The following is a 20,984-nucleotide window of genomic DNA, read 5'->3' on the forward strand; positions in this document are numbered from 1 at the left end:
CCTTGATTGCCAGCGCAGAAAAGTTCCACCCGTCAAACCAGCAGGCCTCCTCCATCCTATTGACGTGCCTGTTACTCCATTCGCTCAAGTCGGAATGGATCTTTTGGGCCCATTTCCAACCTCATCAGCAGGTCGCAGATGGATTATAGTAGCCACCGACTACCTCACTCGTTACGCCGAAACCAAGGCTTTGGAGAGGGGCACGGCAAGTGAAGCAGCCCGATTTTTCGTAGAGAATGTGGTGCTGAGGCATGGTGCTCCATCAGTCGTAATAACTGACAGGGGAACTGCATTCGCAGCCGAACTATTACAGACAGTTTTAAGACTTAGTGGCACAACCCACCGGCGAACAACGGCGTATCATCCGCAAGCGAATGGTCTTACGGAACGTCTCAACAAGACACTAGCGGATATGCTCTGCATGTACGTCGATGTGGAGCATAAAAACTGGGATGAGATCTTGCCGTATGTCACGTTCGCCTATAACACGGCTTATCAAGAAACAACAAGAACAACGCCATTCCGCCTTCTTCATGGTCGTGAAGTCACCACTATGCTGGATGCTATGCTGCCGCACGAGTGCGAAGACGCTGAAACGGATGCTGATTATATCACTCAGCTTGCCGAAGAAGCCCGACAGCTTGCACGCCTACGTATTAGTCGCCAGCAGGAGTACGATTCAAGACGGTACAACCTTCGTCACCGACCAGTCTCCTACGAGCCAGGAGAGAAAGTTTGGATATGGACACCTATTCGGCGCCGTGGCCTCTCAGAAAAACTGTTAAGACGGTACTTCGGTCCCTATAAAGTTCTGCGACGTCTCAGTGACATTAATTATGAGGTTGTTCCGGATACTGCGCACTCTTCAAGGCGTCGAAGGTATGCTCCAGAAGTTGTGCACGTGGTACGCATGAAGCCTTATTTCGCCGAATGAACTCATGCGTTTCCAACGAGTACAAACCGCTTTGATTATAAAGCATCTGGACGATGCTTTCTTGAATGGGAGGCTAATGTCACGGCTAAAGGCCGGGCAAGAAGAAAAAGGACGACGAAGTGATGAGCGTGGACAGCACCCACGATTCCTCTGAGAAAGAAGAAGTCGAAGTGGCTGCTCTTTTGTTCTGTTGATACAGACCTCGTTTTTTCTGGTCGCACCGTCGTCCTGTACTCTGTTATTTTCACCTAGCGACAATATGCTTAAGAGCACCGCCCGATCCGGCCGCACCCCCACAAGAGGAAGCACCAAGGCGTCCTCGAAGAAGCAGCGGAGGTAGAGCCCGAATCGGATCAGGACGCTCAGGTCTCAAGAACATCAGCAGCAAGGAGAAAAAACAGGCTGACCAGACACCAGGCATCTCGAGAGCCAGTCCTGTCACATCCGAAGTGACAGCCAACGGGCGTCAGAATATTGTGTGTTATATCAGTTCCGCGGTTGAAAGCCGGCACCCCATTACAAAAGTCACACATGCTACTGTGCCTATTCCCTGAAGGCCAGGTAGCGGGTGCATAGCAAATCCGAAAAGGTTTTATGTAGTAAGTGTTTAAAGTATACAGAGCACCATGGGGGTGGCGGTATATGTTTAAAGCCCGCACTACGAACAGGATGTCGCTATCACGTTCAACTCTAAAGCCGAAGCTTGAGGGTTCCCTAATTTTCTTGATAACTAATACGGATTCAGCGAAGCGACGCAGGCGCATAAACACGCCGAAATGATCTCGCCGCATGTAGGCGCTGTCGACTGCTCTTTTTTCTTAAGAAGAATATGCAGTGTAAGCTGAAATGCAGTAGCTTGCACGGGAGGTCTGCACTTAGGTTTTCACCTGGTGGAATTGTCTTGTGCTCCAAGGATTTGTGCCAGTTGCAAAAATAGGCAGATCCCACTTACAGTGGGAATACATGGCTAGTGAAGCACGAATGAGAAAGCTTGTTATGTCACTTTAATATCAACACTACTTTACAAGGCGGACGTAAATTATGCCGTACATAACTTCCATGTCATGATTATTGTGTTTGAACGTGTCATTTACCTTCGTCGTCCATTGACGTCCCACAATACCAAATTTAGTGTAAGTGACGCTGGCGAAACGGCCGTTAGCGCATTATGAGCGTGCATTTAGTGATGCTCTTACATGACACGCATCTCATGATTGTCATGTTTGCACCAGTCATAACCTTCGTCATCTGTTTACGTCCCGATGCCAAATTTGGTATATATAATTCTAGCGAAACATCCACGAGCGCAACATGCGTATGGCGTGTCATCACTTACATGACGTGCATGCCATGATTTCCACGTTAGGATCTGTCCTTTATGTTCGCCATGCACTCATGTCAGACCTTACCAGTTTTGCTGTATGTAATGTGAATGAAACCAGCGCACAAGCAGCAAGACCATGAAATGTATATCAGGACATTCACGACATTTTCATGTTATGACTAGTCACTAATTGGTTATACAGTCATGTTGTGCTATACCAATTTTGGTATCGATAGCATTATCGAAACGGCCAGGAGAGCTAAAAGCCATAGGCGAGATAGATAGATAGATAGATAGATAGATAGATAGATAGATAGATAGATAGATAGATAGACACGCTTAATGTCACCAAACTTCACTAAGAATTGCTTCGCATTTGAAAACTTGAAGCAAGCTGTTGCTCCAGCAGTGCCCCGAGTGCTCGAACTAGAACGGTGGCAGCGCCCCTCTCGAATAACCGGTGCATGCACAGATTATCTGCTGAGATCGGACACGCCAGGAAGCTCCTCAGAAGAAAAGCGCGCAAGCGCGTTCCTGCCGGTAGCTTTCCACGAGGCCAAGGCCACACACGAGGAAGAGAGAAGCAGCTTTCACTGACTTCTCCGGAATTTCGCAGCCACACGTGTCGTCTCTCACGACCAGGCTAGCCACGTGCCGTACGATAAAGGTGGGCACTGAATGACTGAATTCCACCCGAAGTCGCTCACCTCTCGGGAGGGAGGCACGTGCCTCCAGGGCATTGCCTTCGTGAGGTCTCGAAGTGCGCTTTTTGTGCCAGATGGTACATTTCCACGACTAATGGAGAAAGCTATCAATGGTTGTTCGCTTAACCGCTTGACAAAAATTTAATTCGTGCATGTTAAAACGATGGTCAAGTATACTATCTAGACACTTTTCAAAGTTCAAGAATAATATTTAAACGCTCAAGTATACTATAGTTTTTTTTGTTTTGTATTCTGAGCACCTTTGCATACGAGTATTTTGGCTTTGACGTCAGTGCACTTGAGAGTGTTATGTTCTGTCGTCTTAGATTTACAGGGTAGAATAATGAGATTCCTTAGCTAAATAGCCATTGGGAACTGGCCCACCTGGCCATTAAAAGTACATTTGGTTTGTTAAGCATGAGCTGGCTGCAATGCTGCGCACACTAAACCTCACCACGTTTGTATACGCACAAATTTGACAGAACGCGTGCTGTCATGTGTCCATGGTTCAATTGATGCACCCTGCAGTACTATATCTTAACAGAACTAGGCGCTCGCACGCGAGATTCCCGACAATAGCGTGTAAGTCCACTCTTGCAAAACAAAGGAAAAGTATTGTGCAGTGGAGCAAGATGCGGTTTTACCTTTCACTGAGTTGGCATCTGTGAAAAACAAAAGGGTCTCAGGCTCGCGTGTGCTGTCTGCCCACCTTGAAAGCGATCCACCCCATTTTTATTCTTCTAGTTATTTCACTCTCATGGTTCAGCTCCGTGGTTACTACTTGTCCTAGGTAGATATATTCCTTTACAACTTCTAGCTCCTCTCCACCAAAGTGCTGTTTTCTGCCAAGACTGTTACGCATTACTTTAGTTTTTGCACATTATTTTCAGGCCGAGTGTTGTGATTGCTGTGTACAGTTCAGTAATCACGAGCAGCAACTCGTTCTCTGTGTACCTCATCAAGGCAATATCATTAGTGAACCGCAGGTTACTGAGATACTCTACATTAAGTCTTTTCCCAAACTATTCCCAGTCTAGAGTCCTGAATACCTCTTATAAACACGCAGTAAATAGCACTAGGGAGATCGTGTCTCCCTGCCTTACACCCTTCTTTATTGGTATTCTGTCGCTTTCTTTAGGTGGAATTATGGTGGCTGTGGATCCACTGTAAATTTTTTCCAATATGTTTATGTAGGGTTCTTCGATGCAGTAGTGCCTTCATTATTGCTGATGCCTCAACTGAGTCAAGTGTCTCCTCGTAATCTGTGAAAGCTATGCATAGGGGTTAGTTGTATTGCGCGCATTTCTCTATTACCTGATTAATAGTACGGATATGGTCTATGTTGGAGTGGCCTGTATGAAACCCTGCTTGTTCCTTTGGTTGATTGATTTTAAATGTCTAAAATATCACTCTTCGCGTTACATTACATTGAAATGTTCTCCCGATAGCACCGATGCTCTCCCTTGCGATATGTAAACTAGATATATATTAAGCATTTGCGGTGCTAAGAAATGAGTGCAACACAGACTTGAAAGGTGTCGCCATTTTCGATATATGTACAAATCAGCCCTTCAACTAATTATTCTTGATTCCCAAACTCTTAACAAACAGCTTCGCTTTAATCTAACGTCTATTAGTGGCTAAGCTATTCGGCTGCTGACCCGCAGGTCACGGGATCAAATCCCGGCTTCAGCGGCTGCATTGTTGATGGAGGCGAAAATGCTGTAGGCCCGTGTGCTCAGATCGGGATGCATGTTAAAGAACCCCAGGTGGTCGAAATTTCCGGAGCCCTCCACTAAGGCGTCTTTCGTAATCATATGGTGGTTTTGGGATGCTTGACCACACGTATCATTATCATCAGTTTAAACTCATAATATTGCTATGTAAGGAAATAACAAGTGAACAATCTAGTGACTTCTTTACTTCTGAAACTTTTTTTGGTAAATAGTAATACTTTACCAAGTTTGCGGATAGCAATAACTTTTTGCTTCGTATGACTATAACAGTTACGATAAATATTCAAATTTGCGTGATGGCATTATGAAATCCTCTACTGCTATCACTCAACTGCAAAGTTTACTGAATATTTTGTCATTAATATTAGGATACTTTGACATTTTCGATCTAGTTTCTACTATTTGTTGTACTAGATATGTGTTCACTCTATTAGTTATCACATTGTTTGTTTTCAGTCTTATGTTAGGCATGAATACAAAAGAAAACAAACAATCTGGGTAATATTTTTAGCCATTTTACTTAGTATTTTAATTTCTTTAGGCTTTATTGTTCAGAGTGTTGCTAATCTTTGTAACATTTATACCGGATGTTTCAAGAGATCTGTCCAGAATCCTCCTAAATAAAGAAAATGCGATATTTCGTTGCTATTTCACCAATTGCTTTTCTCTCTGTAGGGACAGGAATCTTATAAAGTTAGACTTAATTTGCTACAGAAATGAAGAAAGTTAAGTCATTTATCTTTTCAACTAGGGTAGTTATGTTGTTACGCTAAATGAAAAGACACATGAAGTTCTTAGGGCAAGAACCCATCACAAATTTTAGGTATAACAAAAGTTACTTTTATTTATTATTGTGGCGTAATGAAACTCCCCAAGTAGTGACGAAAGCGAGAAATAATGAGAGCGCTCGAAGGCGAGGAGCAAAACGAAGTACAGACGATTTGACATACGACGCTACCCTCCGTGGTGTCCTGGTGGTTATGGGGCTCAACTGCTGATCCGGAGGTGGCGGGATCGAATGCCGAATGCGGCGGCGTTATTTTCGACGAAGGCGAAAGTGCCGGAGGCCGGCGTGATTAGGTTTCAGTGCACGTTTGTAAATACCATGTGGTTCTTCTTCTTCTTCTTTCTTCTTCTTCTTCTTCTTCTTCTTCTTCTTCTTCTTCTTCTTCTTCTTATTATTATTATTATTAATTATTATTATTATTATTATTATTATTATTATTATTATTATTATTATTATTATTATTATTATTATTATTATTATTATTATTATTATATGTTGATTCCTTAGGCTGTTATACGAACGTTTTCTAAGTATTTAGATTGCGAAGCGGGCTAAATAGGCCATGAATTGTTAAATGCACCTAGCCAACCTTTTTCGTTTAGTTAATAAACATACAAAAATGCAATGCTACAGCCCATTATGGTGGCCCAGAAACCCATCTACAAAATGATCTTTACGGACGTGCTGTAGTGTTCGCTAGTGTCACTTCGAGAATATGGACCAAGTGCGATGCAGAAATAGTGTATGGACAGGCGTATTGTGAATGTCACATATAAAATAGTACTAACTAAGCTGCCTCGTTCTTTTCACTGACCTGAATACGTTGTTTATATATATATATATATATATATATATATATATATATATATATATATATATATATATACGTGGTCCAACTTTGTCGCTGCTGTGTGAAGATTGTATCTGTACTCAAGCACTACGGGAACCTGGTCATTCAAGCAGGGAGAACAAATAGAAAGACCGTGAAAGGCTGTTTGATTCGATCTTCAGAATGGGTCACTGAATGCGCGTTGCAAACGGACGGGCTGCGCTTGACAAGCGGTGAGTGAGTGCCGAGTTTGAAGTGGAATGGTTCACGCGCGTCAGCACGCATGAGTGAACCGAAGTCGGGGAAGTGCGTCTCTTGGAATGTCGGGGCGAGAGAGAGGCGAACGAGGAGGGCGGGTGGTGACCGCTGCGTCGCTTTCCTGACAGCCACTCAAGACCTTTTCGGTCAAAGCCTCTTTTTGTCGTTATTACTTGTTTTCTTTTTTCTTGCGCTTCAAACCTTTTTTTTTTGTAAGCTGGTCCCGTCGTGCGTTGGCCGCGAAACGCAAAGGGCTGACCGGCTGGGTCGGGAGCGAGCGAAAATAGACGGTGAAGCAGGAAGAAGCTCTTGTAAACAAACACTCAAAAAAATAAACAATGAACATCCTCGTCAGAAGGACGTCTGTCACACGTCGGCAGTCGGTCGTGGCGCAGTTGCTGTAGTTGATTGTACTGTGACCTCTATGGGGACGCTGAGGTGACATTAACCTTGACCGAACGAGGAAGCAGACGTTTCTGTTCTTATCGTTTTGATTTCACTGTATTGTTTTTTATTTTAGAATGTCAAGAAAAATGATGCGCCAAATGTAGAAGCGGAATTCGCTGGCTTAGTTCATCACACTTTTGTAAATCGTAAAAACAGTGCAAAACGAGGCGAAGCGTGAACGAAGAAACACGATGAGCGCTCATTATTAACTCAAAGTTGTTGCTTAACTAAATCTTTCTGTATATTTCGCTCGAATCATAAAACTTTCAGCCGTTAGCGCTCGTCCTGCGCGTTTCGAAGCTTAATGTTTTGTTTCCTTGTCGGCTGTCTTTTTTCATTTACATATGCATGAAAGTTTTTAATTCCTGTTTATGTACGAACGTCGAATAGTACACTGCGCAAAACCAGATAATGCGCTGGTGTGTTTCGATAGTCGGCAGCATGCAACCGCTGCCATCCATTTGACTTAGTGGGTGGGGAGTTAACAATCTGTCCATAGGACCAGAGTCAGCAGAGACTGGGAGAGATTTCGAGCATAGGAACCCGGAGTGGTTAACAGGAACTTTTCATTACATTATTTACAGTTTGATTGTTACGCGATTGAATTATATATGATGGTATAATCGTGGAAGTTTGATGGGAGCTTATGGAAGCTTGTCTTGAGTGTCTCGGCGCTCGAGTTTTACGCCCTGTTCTTCCCAGGATTTTATGCAGGGAAAACAAAGAAAGCCAGGACAGTTAAATGAAAATGCCGTTTCACCTCCATCCCCGAAAGGAGAAGGTGAAACACCGCCGCCTTCCCAAGCCACGAAAGATGGAAGAGACACGCCCAGTTCGTCTCATGGAGAGGGAGAAAACACTACACGATACAGGGCAGGGCAAAGACGTTGAGTCATACCTGCAGATCGACTGCATGGACCGTTGCAAGATTGAGTGTGCAGCGCCGTGCAGGCCAAGGTTTGTAAAAACGGTCGCCATAAAGGCGCACCACCGAGTGCGTGAGAAGAGTACCCGACGGCTGGTCTCAAGCTCTCGGCTAATTGTAACAATACTGATTGCTACAATTAGGCGAAAGCTAATTGCAACAATCAGAATTGCTAATTGCTCGGCACGTCACAGAGAGTACCACCCTTTCTAAGCCGTTTTGACTGTGAACAGCCCTTCTTAGGCCGTCAGCCGGTCGGACATTTTCAAAGGATTTTACGAGGAGATACGACTGCGCTGCGAAATTCGAAATACTGCGGTTGTGTTGTAGCCGCTTTAGGCGCATCTCTGGGAGCGCTGAGTTGGAACAAATCAGGGAGGCTCAGCCACAACGTCTCATGCGTCCAAGTGGGACCAAGCCAGGCAGCCCAATAATAACAGCACTAAGGACAGGGACTCAGTGCCAGCGACATAGTCTCTTTTGCAATAGAATGTTTAGGAAGAGCAGTACTAAAAGCGACTAACTTGGGTCACATGAACGAAGAAGTCTGCAAGAGAAGAGGCGCTGAAGCAACGATATTTGACTTTACACCTACAGTTTTTCAGCGGAGGCTTCTGTGTTGAGAAAGGGAATAGTGATTTATGAGCTCTACTGTGTCGCATCAAACAACAGAACCAACATCCAATAAAAGTGAATTTTAATAAGAACATTAGAAAGCTTAAAAGAACAGAAAGGTTGATCTGGGACGCATTTTGAACTATTCCAAGCTAGCCATTCGTGTTCCCACAGAATTTAAGAAGGAAAAGAAAAGCTTTGATGTTGGCGACTCTTGATAACCAAGAAGATGCTATTTCTAATCGAAGCATTCAGATGCTTCTACCGCTCTTCTGTCGCAAAGTTACGTATAACAACAAGAACTGAGATTGTGCTAAGACCACAAGGGAAGTGCAGATTGTATACAGCATTACTTTTGAGACATCCCGGGTGCAACTATACTCAGCTATACTGTCAAAAGCGCATTACCGCTCTAGTGACCCCTCGGTCACTAGCTCTGGCGTGCGGGAAGCAGCTGCAAAGACACCCCGCGATTTCCTCAACCTGTCGTGCCTCGCCATCTGGCTTCTGTACGTAACCTCACAGAATGTGTACGTGGGAATCACACCACTAGCAATTAACGAGTAGTTGCGTAGTCATTCGTTGCAAACGCACATGTTGTTCTTTTCGTAGTGCATACAATTATCAGGCACATTTTTGAAAATTGTCCCTATCATTTATCTTTCCACGTTGAGAACTGATAGCCGCCGTTGTCGTGTCATCACATTGCTTCAGGCTGTTCAGCTGCTCAAATACGTTTGGCCTCTTTGCTTTTTGGAAGTCCTTGTTTCTGCGCTTAAACGATAACTGACCACTACATTCTGCTTCGACTTTAACTGAGATTTTAGCATCCGGATGTAGTTAATGCAGCGTCTTCAGTAGATGCACTCAGCTTGTTGATGACCTAGAGAGTGCTGACATCAAGAGAGGCCACTGCATCTGTCCATTGTGAAAATCACATGGCTGGGCGGACAGAGTCGTCGGCCATTTACAATATTTCTGGATTGTGTTCATCGCGTTTAGACTTGCAAATGGCGAGCAAGAAGTATAAACATCAGTGCCTTCCGAATAGAAATTTCGCTGCTTTGTGCGCAGATAAGGTTCATATATTCTGCTATCTTCCTCTTTTCCAAATAGCAGATGGTTGTGGGTTAACATGTGTATGGTCTTCAGCGTCCCACGCTCCAGTTAGTGCCTCACGTAGAATTGAATGATAATTAAAATAAACGAATTAGCCCACAAGTTGCTGTCTTTCCCCACATCAGACTAAAATAATGTAACGCCACCTGCGTTCTCAATGACCTAGCTTTAATTCTAACAAGGTAGAAAGAGCGCATGCTTTACGAAGGCAGACAGAAGGAACACATGCCCTGTCTAAAAACTGGCTCCAACTGCCTGTCTGACAGCGCCGGTGCGGTGATTCCTTTTCTTCCTAAATGTGCGATTTTTTAAGCTTGATTATATTCATTCAAATATAACGACTTGTGTTATTCGACCAAACTTCATTAGAAACTTTTTTTTTTCATTTTGCCACCCGAATACAGCTGTAGCCGCTGCTTCCTTGCGTGCGAGATAGAGTATCAACACGGTAAATATGTCAACGGTTGTAGTAATTTTCACACGAAAACACAGGCCATGATCTTTAAACATGAGACAAGATCAAGAATTTAGTGTTCTCCTTGAAGCCAGCACAGATATGTGGACACAGACCACGTATATGTAAAAAAAGGCGTTTCCTCTTCTGTTATTTGATTTGCTTCTCGATCGAGTGTGCGCGACGTGAAACACATAAAACATCATACGTAATACATGTAATCACTTTCATACATCATAATTCCTATATGCATTCAAGTTGCACCTGTTGTCTTACTGATTATACATTATACTATGGCTATAGTCAACAAAGTGCTCCTTACAACCCAAAACCCCACAAGAGTGCACGATGTGGGCTTGTTGATGAAACATTTGAAAGAAATTTGTGTAGCGCGAGGCGAAAAAACGAACACAGGAAAGAATAGACTGAGAAGACAGAGCGCTACTATCAACAACATGTTTATTTTCGACCTCAAAGCTGCTTTGAAGCCATAATCTTCAGGCGACCAAGCAGATAAGCACGTGTAATTCAAATACATGCACAACAATGCCATCTACCTACAAGAAAAAAACGATAAATAGGACAACAAAAACCTCACAGATAAAATCACGTATCACTGCGTACGCAGGAACGCCAGTTCCTTGGGTGACAAGGCAATTGAAGGTTTGCTAATACAAACATCTCCAAGAGCATCAATAAGTTCGGCTTCTATGATCAAACGAGTCATCTCATCCTTTTGCCGACCAACAATGATTGTACTCTGGAACAAAGGCTGGCAGCCACACGCGTGAATGTGAAGAGCGAGAAAACCTTCTGGCGGCAGTTTATCCGCCTTGTAATTGTGTTCTCTCAATCGCTCATTCACACACCTACTGGTTTGGCCAACATATTTTTTCCCACTTGTGAACTGAATAAGATAAATGACGAACGAAATGCACTCCACAAATTTGTGTGTGTGCCTTTTTGTGCACAACACCCTTCCCTCACGTGACGGATTCGTCAGCACACACAATTTCCCAAGTTTATCACGTACTGAAAATAGCACCCTAATATTGTCCCGAAGTGCCACTTTCTTAAGATTATGTGACAGCTGGTGAACATATGGAAATACGGCCGTGCGTCTTGATTTTGCCGGTGAATCGACATGAACATTAGATTGGCTTGACCTTGCACGAATCCTTTTCAACTCTTTTTTTTCCGCAACTGAAACTAAAACATGATCCGGATAGCCCGATCCTTGCAAACGTGTGATCTTATTATGTAAACTCTGCTTCATAAGGTGCGCACATGATTTGTTCAATGCGTTTTTGAGGCAAGTCGTCGCGATGGCTCTCTTGGTTAGTTTGGAATGACCGGAATGAAATGGGAGTAAAGCTTTCTGAGCACGCGGATCATAGCACCAGCATAGCAGGTTGTCAGAACACTGAACACTTAAATCTAAAAACCTTATTAGTCCGTCGCTAGGCCATTCTACTGTCACTTCAAGGGGCCTAAGAATATCACGAAACACATTCAACACACTAGTACTCTCACTTTGGAAATTTTCCTCCGAGCTGTCAATGAAAATAATAAAATCATCTACATATCGGAACACTTTCTTGGCCGTCGTATCTGCGAGACGATATGCCATAATTCTATCAAGTTCTGCCAGAAACAGATTGCTCAAGACAGGTGCGATGCAAGAGCCGATACATATACTCTGCTTTTGCAAAAGAATATCATTGTTCTATTTAATGAACGTCGAAGTAAGATGAAATTCCAACAAGGTAAGAAAATTATCAGCGGATATACCTGACTCAGACGAAAACTTAACAGCACCAAATTCATCAATGCTACTTCCAACACATTTTAGCATTTGTGAATGGGGGAGGGAATAGTACAGGTCTATCACGTCAATTGAGAAGGCTCTTAGCCCTTCATTTTCATGAGCTTCCATGAACCTTAATATACTATCCGAACTCTTGACTAAAAATGGATCTCGGACTTCGAGAAGATTGAGTTTGTCTAACAAAAAAGCAGCGAGTTCTTTCTGCCAAGTACCTATTTCCGAGACTATTACTCGAAAAGGAGTTGTTAACTTTGTGGCGCATCGTTGAACAATGTAAAAGCAAAGGCTATCCAATTGTGCAAAAACATGAACGTAGTTGGAACTCTAAAAAGTATTAAAGAAATAAGAAGAATAGCCTCGATGTATTTTTTAATGCAAAAACTCACAAAGTTAACACTCCTTTTCGAGTAATAGTCTCGGGAATAGGTACTTGGCAGAAAGAACTCGCTGCTTTTTTGCTAGACAAACTAAATCTTCTCGAAGTCCGAGATCCGTTTTTAGTCAAGAGTTCGGATTGTATATTAAGGTTCATGGAAGCTCATGAAAATGAAGGGCTAAGAGCCTTCTCAATTGACGTGACAGACCTGTACTATTCCCTCCCCCATCCACAAATGCTAAAATGTGTTGGAAGTAGCATTGATGAATTTGGTGCGGTTAAGTTTTCGTCTGAGTCAGGTATATCCACTAATAATTTTCTTACCTTGTTGGAATTTTATCTTACTTCGACGTTCATTAAATGGAACAATGATATTCTTTTGCAAAAGCAGGGTATATGTATTGGCTCTTGCATCACACCTGTCTTGAGCAATCTGTTTCTGGCAGAACTTGATAGAATTGTGGCATATTGTCTCGCAGATACGACGGCCAAGAAAGTGTTCCGATATGTAGATGATTTTATTATTTTCATTGACAGCTCGGGGAAAAATTTCCAAAGTGAGAGTACTAGTGTGTTGAATGTGTTTCGTGATGGTCTTAGGCCCCTTGAAGTGACAGTAGAATGGCCTAGCGACGGACGAATAAGGTTTTTAGATTGAAGTGTTCAGTGTTCTGACAACTTGCTATGCTGGTGCTATGATCCGCGTGCTCAGAAAGCTTTACTCCCATTTCATTCCGGTCATTCCAAACTAACCAAGAGAGCCATCGCGACGACTTGCCTAGAAAACGCATTGAACAAGTCATGTGTGCACCTTATGAAGCATAGTATCCATAATCAGATCACACGTTTGCAAGGATCGGGCTATCCGGATCATGTTTTAGTTTCAGTTGCGGAAAAAGAGATGAAAAGGATTCGTGCAAGGTCAAGCGAATCTAATGTTCATGTCGATTCACCGGCAAAATCAAGACGCACGGCCGTAATTCCATATGTTCACCAGCTGTCACATAATCTTAAGAAAGTGGCACTTCGGGACAATATTAGGGTGCTATTTTCAGTACGTGATAAACTTGGGAAATTGTGTGTGCTGACGAATCCGTCACGTGAGGGAAGGGTGTTGTGAACAAAAAGGCACACACACAAATTTGTGGAGTGCATTTCGTTCGTCATTTATCTTATTCAGTTCACAAGTGGGAAAAAATATGTCGGCCAAACCAGTAGGTGTGTGAATGAGCGATTGAGAGAACACAATTACAAGGCGAATGAACTGCCGCCAGAAGGTTTTCTCGCTCTTCCCATTCACGCGTGTGGCTGCCGGCCTTTGTTCCAGAGTAGAATCATTGTTGGTCGGCATAAGGATGAGATGACTTGGTTGATCATAGAAGCCGAACTTATTGATGCTCTTGGAGATGTTTGTATTAGCAAGCCTTCAATTGCCTTGCCACAAAAGGAACTGGCGTTCCTGCGTACGCAGTGATACGTGATTTTATCTGTGAGGTTATAGTTGTCCTATTTATCGTTTTTTCTTGTAGGTAGATGGCATTGTTGTGCATGTATCTGAATTACACGTGCTTATCTGCTTGGTCGCCTGACGATTATGGCTTAAAAGCAGCTTTGAGGTCGAAAATAAACATGTTGTTGATAGTAGCGCTCTGTCTTCTCAGTCTATTCTTTCCTGTGTTCGTTTTTTCGCCTCGCGCTACACAAATTTCTTCCAAAACCCCAGCCCAGCCATGCGTACGCCGGATCGTACAGTTCCAGGATCAAATAACGGGCTGCTAGCGAGTGCCCCTGGGGAGGAGTCTAATCTCAAGTCGTTCTTAATTGAAGACGCCTCTCAGTTATGTTATCGAAGCTAAGATGCTTAGTCGATTGATGTTTGAGAGTATTTTCTTCACCTTTTTGTGTTTTAGAGAGCTGTACCTATTCAGAGCAAATAACATTATATTGGGCTCAAAGAATGAAAAGTCATTTGCAACCTTCCAGTTATGATGCATGCATTGGCAACGATTTTCTTATACCATGTTTGCGCCACACTGCTATCAAACACTTCTATATATATGGTGGCATAAAGAGCACTCGAGGAAGTATCTAAAATGGTGCGATGACTGAAGCGAGATGCGTCATGCGAGCATCAACAAGGAAATGGCATGACATACGGTGTACACGCCCCGTCATCTGATGTTTGTCGGATAAAAATGACGTAAACATCGTCATCAAAATATCTAGAATAAAAGAACACTAAAACATGCTTTGAGCTGAAACTGTGCATGTGTCCATGTTTTCTCGTATGTGCTAAAGCAAGGGCTTGAAACCTTCGAATAAGAACAGGAGCTGCACATAGCACGTGTTCATTGATGATGGTTCTACAAAATGTGCCTATATAATCAACCATTTGAAGAAATCTTGAAGGCGGCTTTCCTGCAAGGTTGTTTTCCACCAAAAAGAAATAAATATACAGAACTCTCGCGCCCAGACCGCTTCTTTATCTCGATATGCCTTTACCACTCCTCATGATTCCGGCGAAGGCACGCGCGAGTGTGACAAAACGACTTTTACCCCCAACAGTTACTGTGTGGTTGTCCCACCTCGAACGAACCCTCAGAGCGCATGGCGAGCGGGAAGCCTGTCATTCGTAAAAAAGGGAGTGTGGGAAGGAAAAAAACAAAGTGAGTGACAAAAGCAGTCCACGAACAAGACCTTTTTGTTGAAAAACAACTTTGCAGAAAAGCCAGCTTGCAGTTTTGCGCAAATGTACCATCACATATGAGCTCAATCCTCCGTTATTCTATGTGCTTATTCTAATATACCATTTAAGTCGCGGTGATTCATTTTAGTGGTACTGCCACAGTGATGGCAAGTATAAAGACATGAAATAGTGAAGAACTTTGCGGTCTCTCCGTATAGCGAAATGTCGTCATCATCCTCATCACCTTCAGCCCGACTACGCCCACTGCAGGACAAAGGCCTCTCCCATGTTCCGCCAGTCAACTCGGTCGTGTGCTTGCTGCTGTCACTTTATACCCTCAAACTTCGTATTCTCATCTGCCCACCTAACTTTCTTTCTCCCCTAACCCACTTGCGTTCTCTGGGAATCCTGTAAGTTCCCCTCAATGACCAATGGTTATCCTGCCTACACGCTATACGTGCCCAGCCCATGTTCATTTTCCTCTTCATTTCAACTTTGATGTCCTTAACCTCGGTTTGTTCCCTGATCCACTCTGCTCTCTTCTTGTCTCTTAAGGTTACAGCTATCATTTCTGTTCTCTTTGTGTAATTCAGTAATTATGAGTTGCAATTCGTCTCCTGAGTTACTGAGCAATGCAATGTCATCGGCAAAGCACAGGTTACTGAGGCACTCTCCATTAAATCTTATGCCTAACTCTTCCCACTCTAGGCCCTTGAAAACCTCTTGTAAGTACGCAGTAAACAGCATTGGAGAAAATGTATCTCCTTGTCTCGCACTCTTGCTTATTAGCATTCTGTCACTTTCTTTATGGAGCACTAATTAAGGTGCCAGTGGATTCTCTGTGTATTTCTTCCGGGGTGTTTATATATAATTTGTCGACACCCTGATTCAGCACTGTCTGCATGACTGCTGATATTTATACGAAATCAAATGTCTTCTCGTAATCTATGAAAGCTATGTTTAGTGGTAGGTTGTATTCTGAGAATGTCGCTATTACCCGATTGGTAATAGCATGAATGGCGTCGACTGTTGTGTATCCTGTTGAAATCCTGCTTGTTCTTTGTTGATTGAATTTTTATGTTGTCTTAATTCTGTTAGCAATTAGCTTTGTAAATAGCTTGCATACGATGGAGAGCAAGCTGATCAGCCTATAATTGTTCAACCCCATGTCATCACCTTTCTTGTGTATTAAGATGATGTTGTCATTCTTCCAAGATTCTGGTACTCTTCCCGTCAGGAGACACCTTGTAATCTGCATGGCTATAGTTTTAAAGCACAATCTGTCCTCCATCTTTCAACAGATCTGATGTTAACTCATTCTTACCAGCAGCTTTGCCTCTTTGCATGCTCTCCAAGGCTTTTCTGACTTCACCTATCATTACTGGCGGGGTGCCATCAGGGTTACTGCTACTTCGTAAGGTTGCTTCGCAATATCCTGTCCATATTGGTAGTTACTTTGCCTTCCTTGTCCCTTAGTGGATACATCGGGTTTTTGCCTATCTCAAGTATCCTCATCACCGCTTAGACGCTTCTTTCATTTTTTTAAAGCGGGTTCGATTTTCTCCATGTTATACCTTCTTACATCGCATACCTTACGCTTATTATTCAACCTAATGCAACGTCATCGCCAAAGCGCAGGTTACTAAGGCACTCTCCACCGGTAGAACTTCTGAAGTTCTACCAGTTCTATTATGTCTGTTGTGTTTGAGGTTTTCATGTTTTGAAGTTTCTTAATGAGGTTCTTCGTCTCCTGCTACAGCTTGCCAGTGTGCTGTCTAACTATCGTACCTAAATCTTCCACTGCACACTTCGTAATGCGTTAAGGATCCCCGTGTCTCCAAATCAATATATCTATGACAAATGGTGAATTGTTGAGAGCGAATGTTGTTGAAACCATGGGATGTTGTACCACTCCGTTCAGTTCTTTCTATGATACTAAAATCAAAGCACATCCAAACAGCCCACCTTCGCATCCATTTTCCTAAAGCCAGCTGTAGCGTGGTAATTACAGTGTTCCCCAGAAGTGCCTTTTTTACTGAATGTTGCTGTACTGCGTCTGCACTGTGTGCTATAATAATCCCATAATGAATTCACGCTATTTCTCGAACGTCACACGTGTTAGTAGAGACCGGCGAACGAGCCCGGCGAGCACGGGAATCGCACCACCTTCAATGCCAACTGTCTAAACGCTTCCAAGGCATAGTCCAACTACGTGCAACCATGTACATAACCTGTGCAAATCACATTCACCTGTTGCATCAGCGGCGCAGCGCAACATGGACGCACAAATTTCCCAAGTTCGTCTCCGTAAAAATTACAGTCTTAGGGCATGTTTTCTTTCGTTTTTCGCTTTGTGTACGCGATGGTTTTGAATACCAATTTATCATTTTGCTTGTCCTTGAGAGCAGGCCCTTAAGACGAGGTCGTCGGGTAAGTTCTGATATTTGTCGTAGCAAGATACTCGATATGGAAAGAGTTAACTTCAAAAACTCTGTTGACTTGCTTCGTACTCCCCATGACAGTGATTGATTGATTGATTGATTTATATGTAGGGTTTAATGTCCCAAAACCACCACATGATTACGATAGACGCCGTAGTGGAGGGCTCCGAAAATGTCGACCACCTGGCGTTCTTTAACGTGCACCCAAACCTGAGCACAAGGGCCTACAACATTCCCGCCTCCCTCGGAAATGCAGCCCCAGCAGCCAGGATTCCCATGACAGTGATTGCGCAGTTTTCTACGTCCACGTGTCATTTAATCAAGCATTATTGAGAACCAGCAGACAATAATGTCAAGTATAGCATAAAATATCTTCAGCATTTGTGATATAACGTCAAGAAAGTAAAGCGTACGCAAAGATAAGTTGCCGCTAGCTGGCACTGGTCAAACCCGCAACCTTGTTCGATTCGAAGGTAGGAGATTGGGTCCCTGCCAGAGGCAAGTCATCATTTCTTCCTCATTTACTTTCTTTACATTTATAATTTTTACAAATATTATGCTCTGTACTTTCCATGGCAATAATATATGCTACTTATAATTACTATTGTGTCCAAGAAAGAAAAAAAGCAGACCTGAAATTGTCCCGTTTTCTTTTATTTTTGCAGTGCTTTTAACACGTAAAATCTTAGCCTTGCAAGTCAGAGAAGCTCCGGCCTTAGTGACCCATTGAAATTCTTTGTGTCAGCCATGCTCGTCTTTCTATTTCTATTCCCCATTCCGTTAATTCCAGTGCAGGGTAGTAAACCCAATGTTCGCATGATTAACCTCCCTGCCTTTCCTCGTCATAGCTTTTCTCTCTTTCTCTTTCCATACCCCCCCCTCCGATTTTTACTTGTGTTTGAATATACATGAATATTACCTCTTCAAATGTTTGTGCAAGTGCACCTCTTTTGCTTTCCTGTAACAAAGTACATTTACCCCATTGCACCCAACGTGTTCTCTGCAGGAACAGTGTAGCTGCAGTTCTTAATTTACCGTCATTTTCTCTGATACTTTGTGATTTTGTGTGTGCTTATTGTGGCGTTGCGTTTCTAGAAGAGTAAATACAAAAGGGAAGGTACGTGCACCAACCCTTGCAAAACATGGCCCTGCTGGGCCACTTGCAGCCCTATTCATGCTTGAGACACCCCTTCCTCGTCTCACTCTGTGCCTTCTGCTTCTTCCGCGGCCAAAGTTGTGGTGTCGTCTATGAGATTATCCTAAATGCTGTTCACGGAAGCGAGACATGCGACCCGGACGCTAATGTTTCATCAGACTCAGCCCTTAAACAGGTCACACGTTAAAAAAGAAAATGCTATTGTCACGTAGTGGTCAGCGCTTTGCTGCAGGGGTCGGAATCCTCTCTGTGGCTACAGTGGTTGAAATGGGGCGACATTTCTGCACTATTTTCCTGCGGCTGCTATCTTATAACGGCGAGAACGCACAATGAGTGAAGCAAAGTTATTGCACAAATTCTAAATAGAAAAGAAAAGCGAACGTAATCACAGTTCTTGGTGTTTGGGTTTAATGGGTTGTCTCATTCGCCTGTAATACGTGTTTAGCACGGGTTGTTGCGCACGCGTAAACCTGCCGAAGCCCCCTCTCCTCACTCTGCGGCCTTCTGCATACACTGGCGCAGGTGACTAGCGAGGATGTGATCCTGGCCTACCAGCGCCGCGTGCGTGAAGTGGACCCTGTGCTGAACGCCGTGGTGGACGAGCGCTTCGAGGCGGCTCTGGAAGAAGCCCGGGCAGTCGACGAACTCGTCAGAAGGAGTTCGCCCGATGAACTGGAGCGCACCAAGCCTCTCCTCGGCGTACCTTTCATCACGAAGAACTCCGTGATGGTTAAAGGTGTGTAGAATATTGCTAAAGGCGAAAGCCATATGTGCCGAATCAAATGCGAAAACGGTCCGTCGGAGACGTCCGGTGGAGTCAACAGAGGGACGCAAGAAATCAACACGACGTCACAGAACGCTGAAATTTGTGTCATCAGGATGACATTATTATGGCGTCATCTTCACGCAATATAGCGTGACGTGGCACTGTGACGTTATCGCGTTGTATCGTCACTTGCTCAAAAGCGAGCCTGTCACAGGGACAGGAGAAAACCAGCGGCGGAGTGCGCAAAGTTTGGAATGCCTCCGATCCTGCATACGCAGTGCTAAAACGCGTAAGATGCATTGTGCTTTCGCAAAGAGGCGTAGGAGGATCAACACTTCGACTGAGCATACTAAGCTAAACAAAAAGAAAAAGGAGGTGTTTTTCATCTTATAGAGTCGTCTTAGGCGAATGCGTAAAGAACCCTGTAATTTTGGAAGGGGGGGGGCGGGGAGATTCTTATAAATCAACGTTGTATTCCGGTGTGACACGGTATAGTTGACACTTATATGAGACTCAAAAATCAGGTGTAAAATAGATTTCCACGAAGCTGTAAGCTACATATAAGGGCAGCGTTTTCTGTTCCTCTCGAACATAAGTTATGGAGAAGAGTATTGAAGAGTTTATCTCTACCAAAATGTGCCGAGATGTTGAGGCTTCTTAAGTAAATCTTTAAAACAAAGGTTTGCGCCACGCTTCTATGTCTCAACAAATTACCCATAGCTGTATCATGCCGCTGGTAAGATGGCTGATTCTTGGATTCACTTTCGAGGCTTGTACTCCACTCCAGCAATTACCTAAATCCTCCTTTGATGGCTTAAATTGACTGGAAGGATAAGTTTATGTCCCTCAACCTGTATTATATGAGACAATGCTCGGATAAGCTACGGTTACTCACCGATATCATACCGATAGCTTTTCCCACTCGCCATGATTCACTCCATTGATATCCGTGGATATCTTATTTGGTGAGCTATAGTTAGGGCATGCTTGGTATGCGTACTTCGATTTAATCATCACAAAACAAAAGCGTTGAATAATAGATACGAACACGCATTGACTGCAGTTACCACGCTCTTGGCGCTAATCCGTTATTTTTCTCCTGCGAAGGTTCACGACAAGTCCGGGGGCTCAACTGAGAATAGGGTGTGTTAACGTAGTGAGTGCCGGATAAACTATGTAACTAATAAAACATTTCGAGTAGCCATTATTCTTTTATGGAGCCTTTAGAGCGGTTTCAATTACGGGATTCGATTTAAGAAACATCATTGTATCGGCTGAGCCGCATTGATATATCAAGGTTTAGGAATGAAAAGAGGCTGTGCTTATCAGATAACTACAGGAATTGCGTGATAAAATTGGCAATATTCACAGAGAATTAAGAGACTACCATAAATATATATGAAATAAAATATACAATCGGTACAAAGTATATTATAATGTATTACCTGAATGAATTGGTAATAATTGAGATGTTTTTCCTAACCTAACCAAAGTAACACACGACTTGAAATTGATACTTCTATCGTTTGTAGAACCTTGGCGTTGATCTATCACAAATGGTACGTGTCTACTTAGTCGGCTGTGGCAGAAAACACCGCG

General features: G+C 43.3%; 1 protein-coding gene across 1 annotated transcript in view; it reads left to right on the forward strand.

Annotated features, from left to right (window-relative positions):
* Positions 1–20,984, forward strand: part of LOC119170118 (fatty-acid amide hydrolase 2) — an 85,055-nt gene that overhangs the window by 23,447 nt on the left and 40,624 nt on the right. The window contains exon 2 of the mRNA XM_037421175.2: positions 19,142–19,355. Coding sequence (XP_037277072.2) covers positions 19,142–19,355 — 214 coding nt within the window. The remainder of the gene's footprint in view (positions 1–19,141; positions 19,356–20,984) is intronic.

This window comes from Rhipicephalus microplus, chromosome 3 (assembly GCF_043290135.1).
Source record: "Rhipicephalus microplus isolate Deutch F79 chromosome 3, USDA_Rmic, whole genome shotgun sequence".
NCBI lineage: Eukaryota > Metazoa > Arthropoda > Arachnida > Ixodida > Ixodidae > Rhipicephalus > Rhipicephalus microplus.